Raw genomic sequence first — 14,009 nt, forward strand, 5'->3', positions numbered from 1 at the left:
TGCAATGATAAAGGAAAGCTTCATAGTGTAATGAAAAATTCTGTTGTAAATGCAAATTAAATTCACAAATGATGGGCATGTCCTATATGCTGCTGTTGTTGCATATAATATTGTCTCCACAATAAATAAATTTTTAAAATCCGCATGTAATTCCAGCTACTCAGGTGGTTGAGGCAGAAGGACCACTTGAGGACAGGAGCTCGAGACCAGCTGGGGAAATAAAGTGAGACCCTATCGCTGTAATCTGGAAGGCACCTCTTTAAATTTACCTTGGGTTCCTACTATACATGTTACTTCAACTCCAAACCTTCACTTCCTTCCTCTATTGTATCCCAAAAGAATATCTAAGCAAGAACCTCTAACCTTTATTTCCTTCCTGCACCCCATCACACAAGAATACCTAAGCAAGAAACAAGAAGAATAGCCAAATTAACACCTAAATTAAACTATCCAGCTGGGTAAAGAATCCACCATTTCCTCTTCTCCCACTGCTTTTGGACATTCCTGAGCTTCCTTAAAACTGCCACTTACCAGGAGAGAATCTCACTGTCACCACTGCTTTCTTTCTTTCTTTTTTATTTTTATTTTTTGAGTTGGATTCTCACTCCATTGCCCAGGCTAGAGAGCAGTAGCATACTCATGGCCACCCCACAGTCGACCTGCTGGGTTCTGGCGATCCTTCCACCTCAGCCTCCCAAGTAGCCAGAACTACAGGTGCAAGCTACCACACCCAGCTAATTTTTTGATTTATCATAGAGATGAGGTCTTGCCAAGTTGCCCAGGCTGGTCTCGAACCCATGGGTTCAGGCAATCCCCTCACCTTGGCCTCCCAAAGTGCTGGGATTATAGGCTTGAGCCACCATGCCCGGCCTCACCACTGCTTTCTAGAGTTAAATTCAGTGTGGCACCCTGTGACTTAGACCTTTCTGAGGTGTAAATCCAGAAGTTCCTCATTATTGAGGCCTGCCATTTCTAAAGTTGGTCTTATGGCAGAGAAAGTGTTGCAGCATTTCCACTCATTTAGTAATGTATATTAGAAAATCAGGGTCAGGCTTCATTGTCTTTCAAATATAGTACTTCTATCATCAAACAGCTGCCCTATGAAGGGCAGGGTGTGGTGGGTGGCTCACACCTGTGATTTCAGTACTTTGGGAGGACAACGTGGGAGAACTGCTTGAGCCCGAGTTCAAGACCAGCCTGGACAATATAGCAAGACCTGGTCACTACAAAAAATAAAAATAAAGTTTAAAATTTACTGGGTGCGGTGGCTTAAGCTTGTAATTCCAGCTACTTGGGCAGTTGAGGCAGAAGGACCACTTGGGACAGGAGTTCAAGACCAGCTGGGGAAAAAATTATTAAAATTAGTCATGTGTGGTGGCATGCACCTACAGTCCCAGCATGGGAGGCTGAGGTGGGAGATGGCTTGAGCCCAGGAGTTCAATGCTGCAGTGAGCTGTGATCATGCCACTGCACTTCAGCCTGGGCGACAGAATGAGACCAAAACTCAAAAAATACAAAAACAAAAAAACTTCCCAATGAGGCCATCTTAATTTCAGGGGTGGATGCTGCTGTCTAGTATAGTCTGAACCAGTAGTGGGCAAAACTTTCCTGCAAAGGCCTAGAGTACAATAAGCACTCTAGGCTTCGTAGGCCGTGTTGTCTCTGCCACAACCCCTCAACTCTGCTGTGGTGGCTCAAAAGCAGCCCTGGATACCACGTAAGCCACAGGCCTGGTCATGTCCCAGGAAAGCTTTGTTGACAAAAACCTGGGGTGGCTGGATTTGACCACAAGTTGTGATTTGCAGACTCCTGGTCTAGAGAAAGGAGTATCTCGACTTTCCATCTTCTAGGGTAATACAGGAAGTGCCACACACAGCGTGTCCTTTCCCAGTGACCTCACATCGTAGGGGCACCATGGAAGTCCTTTATGGGCCTGTGTTACAGCTGTCCTGTTCCATCCTGCAACCTCCCACCTTACTCTTTGTTCCACTAGGATTCTGTTCCACCTAGGGAATGAATATGCCGAGAACCATCTGGGAGCTCCCACCTAGGCCCACGGAGTGAGAAGCTGCCTGCTTCTTTTTCCTGCTGACAGATCTCTCTCTAGCTGCAGCACCAGTGTGTCTTGCTTCCTCTGCCTTTGTCTCCACTCTCCGTTCTGAGTTCAGAGCCCAGAAAAGAAGGCTGTCCTGTCTCAGCACCAGGCTGTAAATCACAAGAAGGCAGCCCTCCCCTTCCCCATCTTCCCATCTGCTCAGATTAATTAATTGTCAGAAATACATTTCTGCCTGCAGAGGAGAGGGCTCTGGAAGAGAGAGTGAGAGGTGGTGAGGAGCTGATTCTCGGGCCTGTGAGCCCAGCCTGTCCCATGACATCCTGCCCCAGTCCCGCCCAAGAAGCACTCAAAGCCAAGGGGTACCCAGGACCCTGAGAAATGAACACATTCCCTCACCCACCCCGGCTGCAGGGATCACAGCCCTGCCGGGAGTCCAGGGCTGTTGCTGAATATATTCCCCTTTGTGACAGGAAGACAGCTCTAGGCAACACCATTGTCCTGGAGGCACCTTGAGCTGTCACTTTTCTTCTTTTTTAAATTTGTGTGTGTGTGTGTGTGTGTGTGTGTGTGTGTAGACTTAGTTTCAATATTTTCTGTTATTTATTTATCTATTTATTTATAGCTAGGGTCTCAAATTGTTGCCCAGGCTGGAGTGCGATGGCATGATCATGGCTCACTGCAGGCTCCAACTCCTTGACTCAAGTGATCCTCCCTCCTCAGCCTCCCAAATAGTTGGGGCGAGAGGCAGGTGCCACCACACCTTGCTAATTTTTTATTTTTATGCTTTTGTAGACACAGAGTCTTGCTTTGCTGCCTAGGCTGGTCTCAAACTCCTGGACTCAAGCAATCCTCCTACCTTGGCCTCTCAAAGTGCTGGGATTACAGGCAATGAACCACTGCGCCTGGCCAGACACTATTCTTCTGGGGGCTTGTGGTGATGCTGTAGGTCAGGAGACAGAAGATGCCCGATCCCTGCCCTACCTCTCACTTCTCTGGCTGCTGGAGACTCACACCCAGTGGGTTTAAAATCCTGCACCGAGATTCCTCTGGAGACAGTGCCAGGCCAAAGGGGAAAACACCCCACCTTTAAACTAGAGCAGCTGGATTTCTACTGCTTAACTGGGGTCCCCAGGAGCTTTTATCTGATCAAAGGATGCTGTAGCTAAAAATAAAATAAAATAAAATAAAATTCCAAACTACTGTATTAGATACTTTTAGATGCAAAACTTAAACAGAAAAAAGTTCTTGAGTCAGAGGATCTGCTTTCTTCCAGAAACACTCCTGCTATGGGCAGTTGTGCAGGGCAGGGGCCAGAGTCATTACCTCCTCCCATGACTACAGAGCCATGGCTGGCTTTTCAAGCAGCTTTGCTCCCCACACCACTCCCTCATCCTATATACACACTAGGCTTTGGAGAGGAAACAAAAAACACAAAACACACACCCTACACACACATACACACACACAGTTGCTGGAAAAACCAATACCAACATCAATTAAAAAGCTAAACTCTTCTAAAAGTGGAACACGATGTTCCCTCAGCCTAAAATAGTCTTCACCTCCACTTCTCTGCTCAGATAACTCCTCCTTGTCCTTAAGACAGCTCAAAGACCTCTTCCTCCTCCTGCCACTAACACTCAGCAACTGCACTCAAAGGCCTCCTGACCCGAAGTCTAGTGTTCCTCCCACTCCCTGGCACAGCTTCTGGGACCCACGCTTTGGGATTGTGATGAGGTAAAGGTGCCTTGGAAAGGGCCCTTTTGAGGAACTGTAGCTAAACCATTAGCATGGAGTTGTATGAGTTCTGACCTGGGGGAGCCCAAGGCCGGGGTGCACCGTGTGAGAACAAAGTGAGTGTTCAGCTCATCGTGACATCTGGTACACTAAGAGGCCCTGCTTAGTTACATGGCTGAGTTACTACACAAAGTGAGAATGGAGGTAATCCCAGGTTAATTTAGCTAAATGTAGGCTCTGGGGCCTGAACCCATTCTTCAGATGTCAGCTTCAACATCAGTGCCTCAGAGAAGTTTCCCCTAGTTCCCAAAACCACATTTGATCACCCATTATCTGCATTCTCCTCCTACCCAATGGTCCATCTCAGTGGTTACCATATTTGGAACTATACAGTTTTTGTGCTGTTATTATAAACTCTGGGATGCCAGTGGTGAGTCTGTCTTCTTGAGAGATATATCCCAAGAAAATCAAGGCCAGATACCATGATGCATGCCTATAATCCCAGCACTCTGGAAGGCCAAGGTAGAAAGATTACTTAAGGCCAGGAGTTCAAGACTAGCCTGGACAACACAGCAAGACCCAACTCCACCAAAAAATAAATAAAAATTAGCCAGGTGGTACATGCCTGTAGTCCTAGTTACTTGGGAGGCTGAGGCAGAAGTATCATTTGAGCCCAGAAATTTGAGGTCACAGTGAGTTATGTATTCTAGCCTAGGTGACAGAGCCAGGCTTTGTCTCTAAGAATAAAAGCGGAAAAAAAAGAAATTGTTGATGAATAAATGAAAAGTGTGATGAGCTAGATGAGTGTTCATCACATCTTAAAAGACATCTAATGTGAGGAATGAGAGGTTAAAAGCTAAATTGCTAATCCTTTAGGTCAGTAGTTCTCAAACTTGTCTGTGCATCAGAATCATCCAGAGGTCTTGTTAAAACCTGGACTGCTGGACCACACTCTGACAGTTTAGGATTTAGTGGGTCTGGGGTAGGGCCCAAGAGTTTGTGTTTGTCACAAGTTCATAGGTGCTGCTGACCTGGGGAACGCATTTTGGGAACTAAGGTTTTAGGTCTTCATCTGGCACCAACATGATTATTAAAATGGACTCACACGTGGGCAAGAAAATGATATTCAATCAGATGATTGAGAATATACGTATTATCTTTGCAAAAACTAATTTAAAAAAAATTTTTTTTTTTTAATTGAGACACAGTCTTGCTACGTTGCCCAAGCTGGTCTTGAACTCTTGGACTCAAGTGATCCTCCTACCTCAGTCTCCCAAAATGCTGGGATTACAAACATGAGTCACTGTGCCTGACAATTTTTAAAATTTCTATAAACAATTTATGGACCCCTAAGAATAAACATCAGAATCTAAAGGTCTCCAGACCCAGTTCAAGAAATGTTCATCTAGATGATTGCTCTGATTTTTTAATCTGATTGATGTATCAAGCTAGGAGAGACTTTTTCTTGAGAGTGTGTGTGTTTTCCCTCAAACTGTTTAAAATGGCAAAAAGAGCCAGACATGGAAGCTCACACCTGTAATCCCAGCACTTTGGGATGCTGAGGCAGGAGGATTGCTTGAGCCCAGGAGTTCAACATCAGTCTGGGCAACATAGCAAGACCTCACCTCTACAAAAAAAAAAAAATCAAAAAATTAGCCAGGTGTGGTGGCACCAGTTACTTGGGAGGCTGAGGTGGAAGGATCACCTGAGCACAGGAGGTTGAGGCTGCAATGAGTCATGATCATGCCACTGCACTCCAGCCTGGGTGACAGAGTAAGATTCTCACTCAAAAATAATTAAAATAAAGTAAAATAAAATGATAAAAGAGCCCTTGGTCAGATTTAAGGTCACAATCATATGATAAACTGGAAAAAAGAGGAATGTATCATGTGTCAGCACCTCCCCAAAGCAGTCCAAAGCTTGGAGTGGAGGATCTCAAGAGAGTAGATTTTCTACTGGAACCACCGTCTGCCCCTTACCTCTGCATAGTCAGCCACGAGGTAAAGCTCCACATACTTCATGGAGTTCAAATCTTCCCTTTTCATCTGAGAAAGAGATAGAAGCAGATCAGAGGAGCAGAGGTGGTGGACTTGGCCTCATTTAAAAAACAAAACTGCTGAGAAACAGCAATAGGATAAGCTGCAGACCTCCATACTTAGATTTTGTCCTCAGACACTAGAGACAGTCCTGGCTGTGGTTACCATCACCCCATAACACTGTCCACTGTCCACTGCCCTCTGGTTATTTCTGGAATCTGCTCTGGGGCATGGGACCCAGTTTTTTAGTCTCAGAAAATACTGATCTGGGTTGGCTGGCACAGGCAGGATGGAGGCCAACATACAGGCAGGAACTTGCTAACCATCAAGTTCCCAAGTGACCTTGAAACCACAGACCCCTATTTTCAGTATGAATAAATACACACATTTTGTGCATATGATAGTGGGGGAGGCATGCTTCCCCTCACCAACTTTTTAAAAGTTTCTGAAATCAGCATCTCAAAGTATTTTAAGTGGAATAGTGTTTTCCCCCAAAGCAGCTGTTCTATTAGGAAGGTTTCTCACACTCAACAATGACTTAAAGTAAAAGAATAACGCTATTTCCTCCTTCTTAGCCATCACCCTTTCATTCAGAAGTAAACCTGGATTCAAAGCAGGCGTACTCAGAGTGGACAAGCCTATTCCCAGGTTGACTCCTACACGGAGAGCCTCACAACTCACCCTGCGAGGTCGCTTCTTGGTCTGATGTGTAAACTGAAGGACCCAGTCCCTGGTGGTGGGCTTGGAGAGCTCGAACCCGCAGTTCCCTGGGGGCAGCTTGAGATGCTCAGATCTGTAAATAAGGTGCTGATCCCCGCTGTCAGGGAGGGGCTCGATGATATAGCTGAGGTTACTGCTCACTGTAATCAGTCCTCTGTTGATAGGAGAAATAGAACCTCTGGTCAAAGATTATGGTTCTGGAAAATTCCCTCATACAAGCCTTACTTTTCTCATATGCAAAATGACACAGAAAGTTTTGATCACTGGTTTTTAACCTTATTATGGGGACACGAGCCCCTCTATGAGACCCCAATGCAAGCCCTGACCTCCTCTCTGAGAAGCACATATGTATATGAAATGTGGGTGCACAACCTCAGGGCACCTGTACCCCCCACTTTCATCATGGGTCTCCAGTTCAAAATCTCTGGACTAGGGAAGCTCAAGGTTCTAAAGAAAAAACTGCTGTGCCCAGGACACTTAATCCTTATAGAGTAAGGTTGGACCAGGATGCCCCAAAGCCTTCCATACCCAAACACAACAAGTGACACATCACAGGTCAAAACTTTACAGGTCGAGAAAAAGCAGTATAGTGGCCAGAGAAAGAACACTGGCCTGCAGGTAAGGAGACCCAGGCTCTAGAATTAGCACCAACACTCAATTGTCACATGCTTTTTTTTTAATTTAAATTTTATTTTTTTAGAGACAAGGTCTCACTCTGTGGCCCAGGCTGGAGTGCAGTGGTGCAATCATAACTCATCGCAGCCTCAAATTCCTGGGCTCAAGTGATCCTCCTGCCTCAGCCTCCTGAGTAGCTGGGACTACGGGCATGAGCCACCAGCCCCAACCCTGTCATATATTCTTCAACAAACATCTTAAATCTCTCTGAGCCTCAATTTCCTCATCCCTAAAATGGAAATGACAATTGAATGATTTATCAGGACCCTTGGATAATTAAATAAAAAGCCAAGTGTCCCTGTGCTTAGAAACCACTGATGACATGCCTACTAGTCCCAACCGCCCCAAGTCGACAAGGCTGCTATTTGGTGAAATGACATCCACCACCAAGCATGTGTGACTACCCTGACCTTCCCCTTGGTTATAGATGTCAGCATTGAACACAGAATAAACTCATCAAGCTCCAGTTTAGACATAATCTGGACATAATCCTTGTCCTCAAAAAATTCACAGTTCACAGGAGGACAACCATTCATTCACAGTTCACAGGAGGACAACCATCCCACAAACGTTAACTGGGTTTCTGCTAAGAGCCAGGTGTTGTGCCAGTTGCTGAGGATGGAGCAGAGAACAAGACAAAGTGCCTGCCCTCATGAAGCTTAGAGTCTAAACACGGAAGTAAGTCACTCCAATATTTAACAGAGAACAAAAAGGTTTCATCGCCCCTAACACTGATGGATTGGATGCAGCTCGTTAGTTCGCTAAATCAACTAGGCTTTGAGCGAGATAGAGGTCATGATTGATTACCTGTTGGTGTTGCATATAATCAATGACGTGAGTAGAGCCCACACAGCAGTGATCTGTCATCCTTGATGCAGTGAGATGAATACAATAGCAAGGCAATGTCCTCAAGGCTCTCCAAAATGTGCTCCAAAACCTCACACAGGCACGCGTCCATCCAGTGTTCTCAGAACCTGAAGCATCTCCAACTCGGAGTCTTTGCCACCGTGAACTGACAGGACCTCTCTCTCAGGGTGTCTCCGCCTCCCCCCCTCCACAAACCCTCAGGACTCCTGCCCAGGTTTTGCCCTTGTGACGTCTCAGGAAAGACAGCGCAGACTCTGGTCAAGATCAGCCCTTCCGGAATCCCATCCCTGGCTGACCTCATTTCTGGAGCCCAATGACTTCCCGTCCCCACCTAGGCTGACGCAGCAACTCCCGACCAGTCCCTCAGCAGGACACCTAAGGCGCTCCCTGGAAGCTGGGAATGAGAGTGGAGCTAGGAGCAAGGGTCACAGCCACCCCCCCTAATTCAACAGGAAAGGGAGGGGGAGAGGCTGCAGGCATCCTGTTCCCATGTTATCTTGTCATCTCAGGCGACCAAGTCCTCTCCCACCACCTCAGTTTCCCCTGCCGGCTACAGATGCTGGGAACACAAAATCAGTTGACCACCAACCAACTGATGGCTCTGTGTGCACCAAGTTGTGGCTGCCAGGGTTACACCCAGTGAGTGGAAAGTTCCATATGGGAATTGGGAATGTTCAAGTGCAGGGTCACAAGGTATAGCCAACCTGGCATCACTTGCACAAGGCTCTGAGTCAAACAGGACAGAGATCAAGCCAGAGCGCGGTGTACCATAAATAATAACAATCACAGAGGCTGTAGATTTTGAGCTACTGACCAGGCACTGTGCTAAGTAAGCATTTTATCACTCACACCAGCTTCTAGGATCTGTACAAACATCATCCCCAATGTGCAAATGCAAAGACCAGGGCTCAGCAAGGCTAATTAACTAACCCAAAGTCATACAAATAGTAAGAGTGGAGTACAGATTTGAATCTAAGTATTCTGGCTCCAAGGTTGTGGGCAACCTTAACCCTGACCTTACACTGCCTTGGTCACAATAGCCCCACAGAGTGGATCAGAAAGACACTCCCAATTTACAGATGGCTTCAGTGGCTGTGCCAGCAACTCTCCTGTGAGGTTTGATTGGCCAGTGCCCAGCTGACCTATCTCAAGTAAGACTCCAGTAAAATCCTGGGAGGTAAGCATTCAGCCTACTTCTTATTATCACATTACCCTTTACTCACCAAATGCCAGTCACTGTGTTTACAGACGTTATTTTTATTTCATTCCCTCATCAATGTTATAAGGTAGGCACCATCATGTGACCCATTTTATAGATGAGGAAACTAAGGCTCAGAGAGATTAAATAACAAGCTCTCACAGGTTATCTGTGGTCAAAGATTTAAGGTCTATAGACTCTATTCCCTTAACCTCTATGCTGTCTGTCTCCATCAGTGAGTTCTAAACTTAAGTGTCAGAGCTCTCTAAGATTGGAGGTCCTGGAGCTGTCTATTAGAATATTCTAAAGAGTACTAAAAATATAGATGTCTAGGACCGCTATGGTTTGTATAGGGTTGGTTTGGCCTTGCCAGCTCTCATGTTGAAATCTGATCCCCAGTGTTGGAGGTGGGGCCTGGCAGGAGGTGTTTGGATAATGGGGGCAGATCATGAATGGCTTGGTGACCTTCTAGCAATGAGTGAGTTCTTGCTCAGTTAATCCCCGTGAGAGTTCCCTTGAGAGCTAGTTGTAAAAAAGAGCATGGTAGCTTCTGCCTTTCTCCCTCTGGCTTCCTCTCTCGCCATGTCATCTCCACACCCAAGCTCCCTTCGCCGTCCACCATGAGTGGAAGCTTCCTGAGGCCCTCACCAAAAGCAGATGCCTGTGCCGTGGTTCTTGTAGAGACTGCAGAACTATAAGCCAACTAAAGCACTTTTATTTATAAGTTACCCAGTCTCAGGCATTCCTTTACAGCAACATAAAAGGACTTATCTGGGGCCCAACCTAAAAGGATTCTGGGGCTGAGAGTCTGTATTGTATTTTCTACACGCTCACAGGAACTCTGGCCTGGAGCCCACACTCCAAAACAGGGGCCTGCTTTTCACAGGGCCCTGGGGAACTCTGATCAGAGAGTGGGCAGATTGAGAAGCACTGGCTCAGAAGGACACTGAAGGTTGTTCTGTGGCAACTCCCCTCCTCTCCCCGACTGCTGTCCCTAGTAATTTGCCTATGTCATGGCCTGAGGGTGGAGAAGAGGCCTGCACAAGACCAGCACTTTACAGTGGACCCCAGCTTTGTGGCTGGGGGAATGTCCGCAAATGTGGTTCTAAGGCCCTCCTTGCCACCACTTCCCAAGTCAGCTCACTGCCCTCCCCTAGCACCCAGCGGTCGTTTGCCCTTCTAGGAGCCTTGGTTGATCTAATTTGCCAAATGTTAGCACTGGCAGAGGCCCAGCCAGCAGGCATGGGCAGGGACCCAGAAGGCTGGGTGGCTGTGGCCTCACGCGCGATTCTCCATTCTATTTTGCATCCTCTTCATCATCGTTAAGAGCTAGAGACAAGCCGGGCTCGGTGGCTCAGCCTGTAATCCCGCGCCTTTGGGAGGCTGAGGTGAGTGGAGTGCTTGAGCCCGCGGGTTCGAGACCCGCCTGGGCAGCGAGACCTCATCTCTACAATAAATCAAAAAATCAGCCGGCGTGGTAGCGCATGCCTGTAATTCCGGCTACTCGGAAGGCTGAGGCGGAAGGATCGCCGGAGCTCAGCAGGTCCAGGCTGCGGTGGCCGGAAGCGGCCACTGCACTCCAGTCTGGGCGACAGAGTAAGACTCAGACTCAAAAAAAAAAAGAGCTGGATACAAATGAAACTGTTCAGAGAAACCCAGGCAGGCCAGGCAGGCAGGCAGGCTGCAGGCGACTCATGTTTAACCCCTGAATGCCTGAAGGACTCATCCAAATGCATCCTTCAAGGACCTAGGCAAGAACTGCACCCTGGGAATTTGTCTACTCAGAGCTATACCAACATCCCTACACCCAAAGCTGCCCTAAGAGGTACCCACTCTGTTTCCCTTCATTCCTCTCTCCTGCCCCCCCAATTTGCATCCATGTGGAAGGAGTTACAGAGAACTTCAAAGTCAGAGAGAAGAGAGAAGTCAAACTGGTGGTATGCTCCCCTGGGACAGGTGGCAGGGCACAGGGAGAGAGTATGCTCAGGAGTGACACACCTGGGGTCACCCTAGCTGCGTTGTCCACTAGCTGTGTGAAGTAATCAGCAATGTTTACTAATAACCAAAGCATCATTTAGAACAGCTGAGAGTCACTGAGCATGCACCACACATTAAGCAAAGTGCAAAGTGTTTTATTCGACAGTCATTCGACACATCTGTATTGAGAACCTACTATGTGACAGGAACTGTTCTGGGCACCGAGGATACAAGCACGATCAAAATAAAGTTTCTGCCATCAAAGAGCTTGTACACATCGCCTAATGTAAATCCACCAAGGACGTCAATATTGCCGTTCCCATTTTGCAGATGAGAAAACTGAGATTAGAGAACTGAAATCACTTGTCAGGGTTTAAACCAGGAAGTATCTGACTCCAGAAGCTGAACTTGTCACAGCTTAATGGTACTGCCCTCCAAGGGCCTAATCTGCATAGTGCCTGGCACAGTGGTGGCATTTATTATCTGTTCGGCAGAAGGAAGGCAAGATATTCAAAGGGGGAAAGGGCATGACACTTCTTACAGGCTGGCTGCCTCCAACCCCCACCTCCCTGAGACTCTGCCCATCCTCTCTGCAGCCCAGAGCTTCCCACATCGAAGGATTTGTTTTTTGTTTGTTTTGAGACAGAGTTTTGCTCTGTTGCCCAGGCTGGAGTACAGTGGTATGATAATAACTCACTGTAGCCTTGAACTCATGGACTCAAGCGATCCTCCCACCTCAGCCCCCAGAGTAGCTGGGACTTACAGGCACTTGTCACCATGCTTGGATTTTTTTTGTTTTCCCGGTAGAGATGGGGTCTCACTATATTGCCCAGGCTGGTCTCAAACTCCTGGCCTCAAGTGATCATCCTGTCTCGACCTCCAAAAGTGCTGAGATTATAGGTGTGAGCCACACTATCTGGCTGAAGCATTCTTTGATTGTCTGATCTATTCTCATTTTACAGGACACACACAAAAAAGAACTTGCCCAAGCTCACCCAGTGAGTTAATGTCAGAGCTGAAGGCAGATCTCAGGTCTCCTAATGTCCAGGTTCATTTCCCTGGAGTGGGGCCCTGACATTAGCTCCCACTATCCACCCTCATCCCCCAGGACTTAGCCACCTGTAGGACTGAGCAAGGCCCGGAAAGTAATTACAGGCCAGCCTGGCCATGAAAGACAGGGAAAAACTAAACGTGGAGGGAAAAATACAGAGTCACAGCCTGGAAGTACACAGCTGGATCTCACACTTGGACCCCTTCCCTCTAAATTTTGGGCTCATTCCAGGCCATCACTCACACTTTCCTACACACTCTCCTGCTTTCATTCTCAGTATCGTATTCCTTCTCTCTCTCTTCCTCTCAAAGAATCTGGGCCAAGGCACCAGGATTAAGGTAGAATCACCATGTGAGCCCTAGGATCTTTAAGACAGGACTGCTATACTACAAGGGTGATACATCAAACAGACCATTGTATGTAACTTTTTTTTTTTTTAGTTGGTGTCTCACTCTTTTGCCCAGACTGGAATGCAGTGACATGCTCACGGCCACTGCAGTCTCAACCTGCTGGGCTTAGGCAATCCTTCCACCTCAGCCTTCCAAGTATCTGGAACCACAGACGCACACCTGGCTAGTTTTATTTTTTGTAGAGACAAGGTCTCGCCAAGTTGCCCAGGCTGGTCTCAAAACCCTGGGCTCAGGCAATCCTCTCGCCTCCTCCTCCCAAAATTCTGAGATTACAGGCGTGAGCTACCACACCCAGCAATTTATCATATAACTTTTAAAAAGTTTGTATATAATTAAACTTGCCAGACATTTGCATTTAAGATACTACATAACCATTAAAAGAATGAGATACGGCCTGCACGGTGGCTCAAGCCTGTAACCCCAGCACTTCAGGAAACTGAGGTACCCAGGAATTCAAGACTAGCCAGGGCAAGTGAGACCTTGTCTCTACAAAAAAATAAAAAAATCAGCTGAGCATGATGGCACACACCTGTAGGTACAGCTACTTCAGAGGAGGCAGGAGGATCACTTGAGCCTAGGAGTTTGAAGCTGCAGTGGGCTGTGATCATGCCACTGCACTCCAGTCTGGGCAACAGAGTGAGACCCTGACTCAAAAATTAATAAATGAATAAATAAAAAGAATGATATAGGCCGGGCTCAGTAGCTCAGCCTGTAAACCCAGCACTTTGGGAGACCGAAGCGAGTGGATTGCCTGAGCCCACGGGTTCGAGACCAGCCCAGGCAACTTGGCGAGACCTCGTCTCTACAATAAATCAAAAATTAGCCAGGCGTGATAGCACGCGCCTGTAGTTCTGGCTGCTTGGAAGGCTGAGGCAGAAGGATGCTGGGGTGGCCCATGAGTGTGCCACTGCACTCCAGCCTGGGCAACAGAGTGAGACTCCAACTCAAAAAAAAAAAATGAGATATATCTGTGTGTACCTAAAACATAATACAAAGTTGGAAAAAAAAAAAAACTACAGAACTGTATATATAAGGATAATCTCACTTGGATAAATACACACACACACAATTATGTATGTCCCCAACAGTGATTACAGATGGAGAATAGATTGGTTGTAAGGGTAGGACAGGACAAGGAACCTTCACTTTTTAAAATTTATACTTTCCTGTATAATATGAATGTCTGAATGTTTGACATTAAGCCGATATTAGTTATGTAATGATACGTTTTAATAAAATAAACAACTTCTCAATCAAGTACCCCTCCTGAGCCAAGGACACAGAT

General features: G+C 46.8%; 1 protein-coding gene across 1 annotated transcript in view; it reads right to left on the reverse strand.

Annotated features, from left to right (window-relative positions):
• The window catches only part of ADAM19 (ADAM metallopeptidase domain 19), a 92,481-nt gene that overhangs the window by 32,634 nt on the left and 45,838 nt on the right, over nt 1-14,009 (reverse strand). The window contains exons 4-5 of the mRNA XM_021711084.1: nt 6,508-6,700; nt 5,770-5,835 (exon numbers count right to left, since the gene is read on the reverse strand). Of these exons, the coding sequence (XP_021566759.1) occupies nt 5,770-5,835; nt 6,508-6,700 (259 nt within the window). The remainder of the gene's footprint in view (nt 1-5,769; nt 5,836-6,507; nt 6,701-14,009) is intronic.

Source organism: Carlito syrichta, unplaced genomic scaffold (assembly GCF_000164805.1).
Source record: "Carlito syrichta isolate Samal-C Ts95f unplaced genomic scaffold, Tarsius_syrichta-2.0.1 Scaffold301856, whole genome shotgun sequence".
NCBI lineage: Eukaryota > Metazoa > Chordata > Mammalia > Primates > Tarsiidae > Carlito > Carlito syrichta.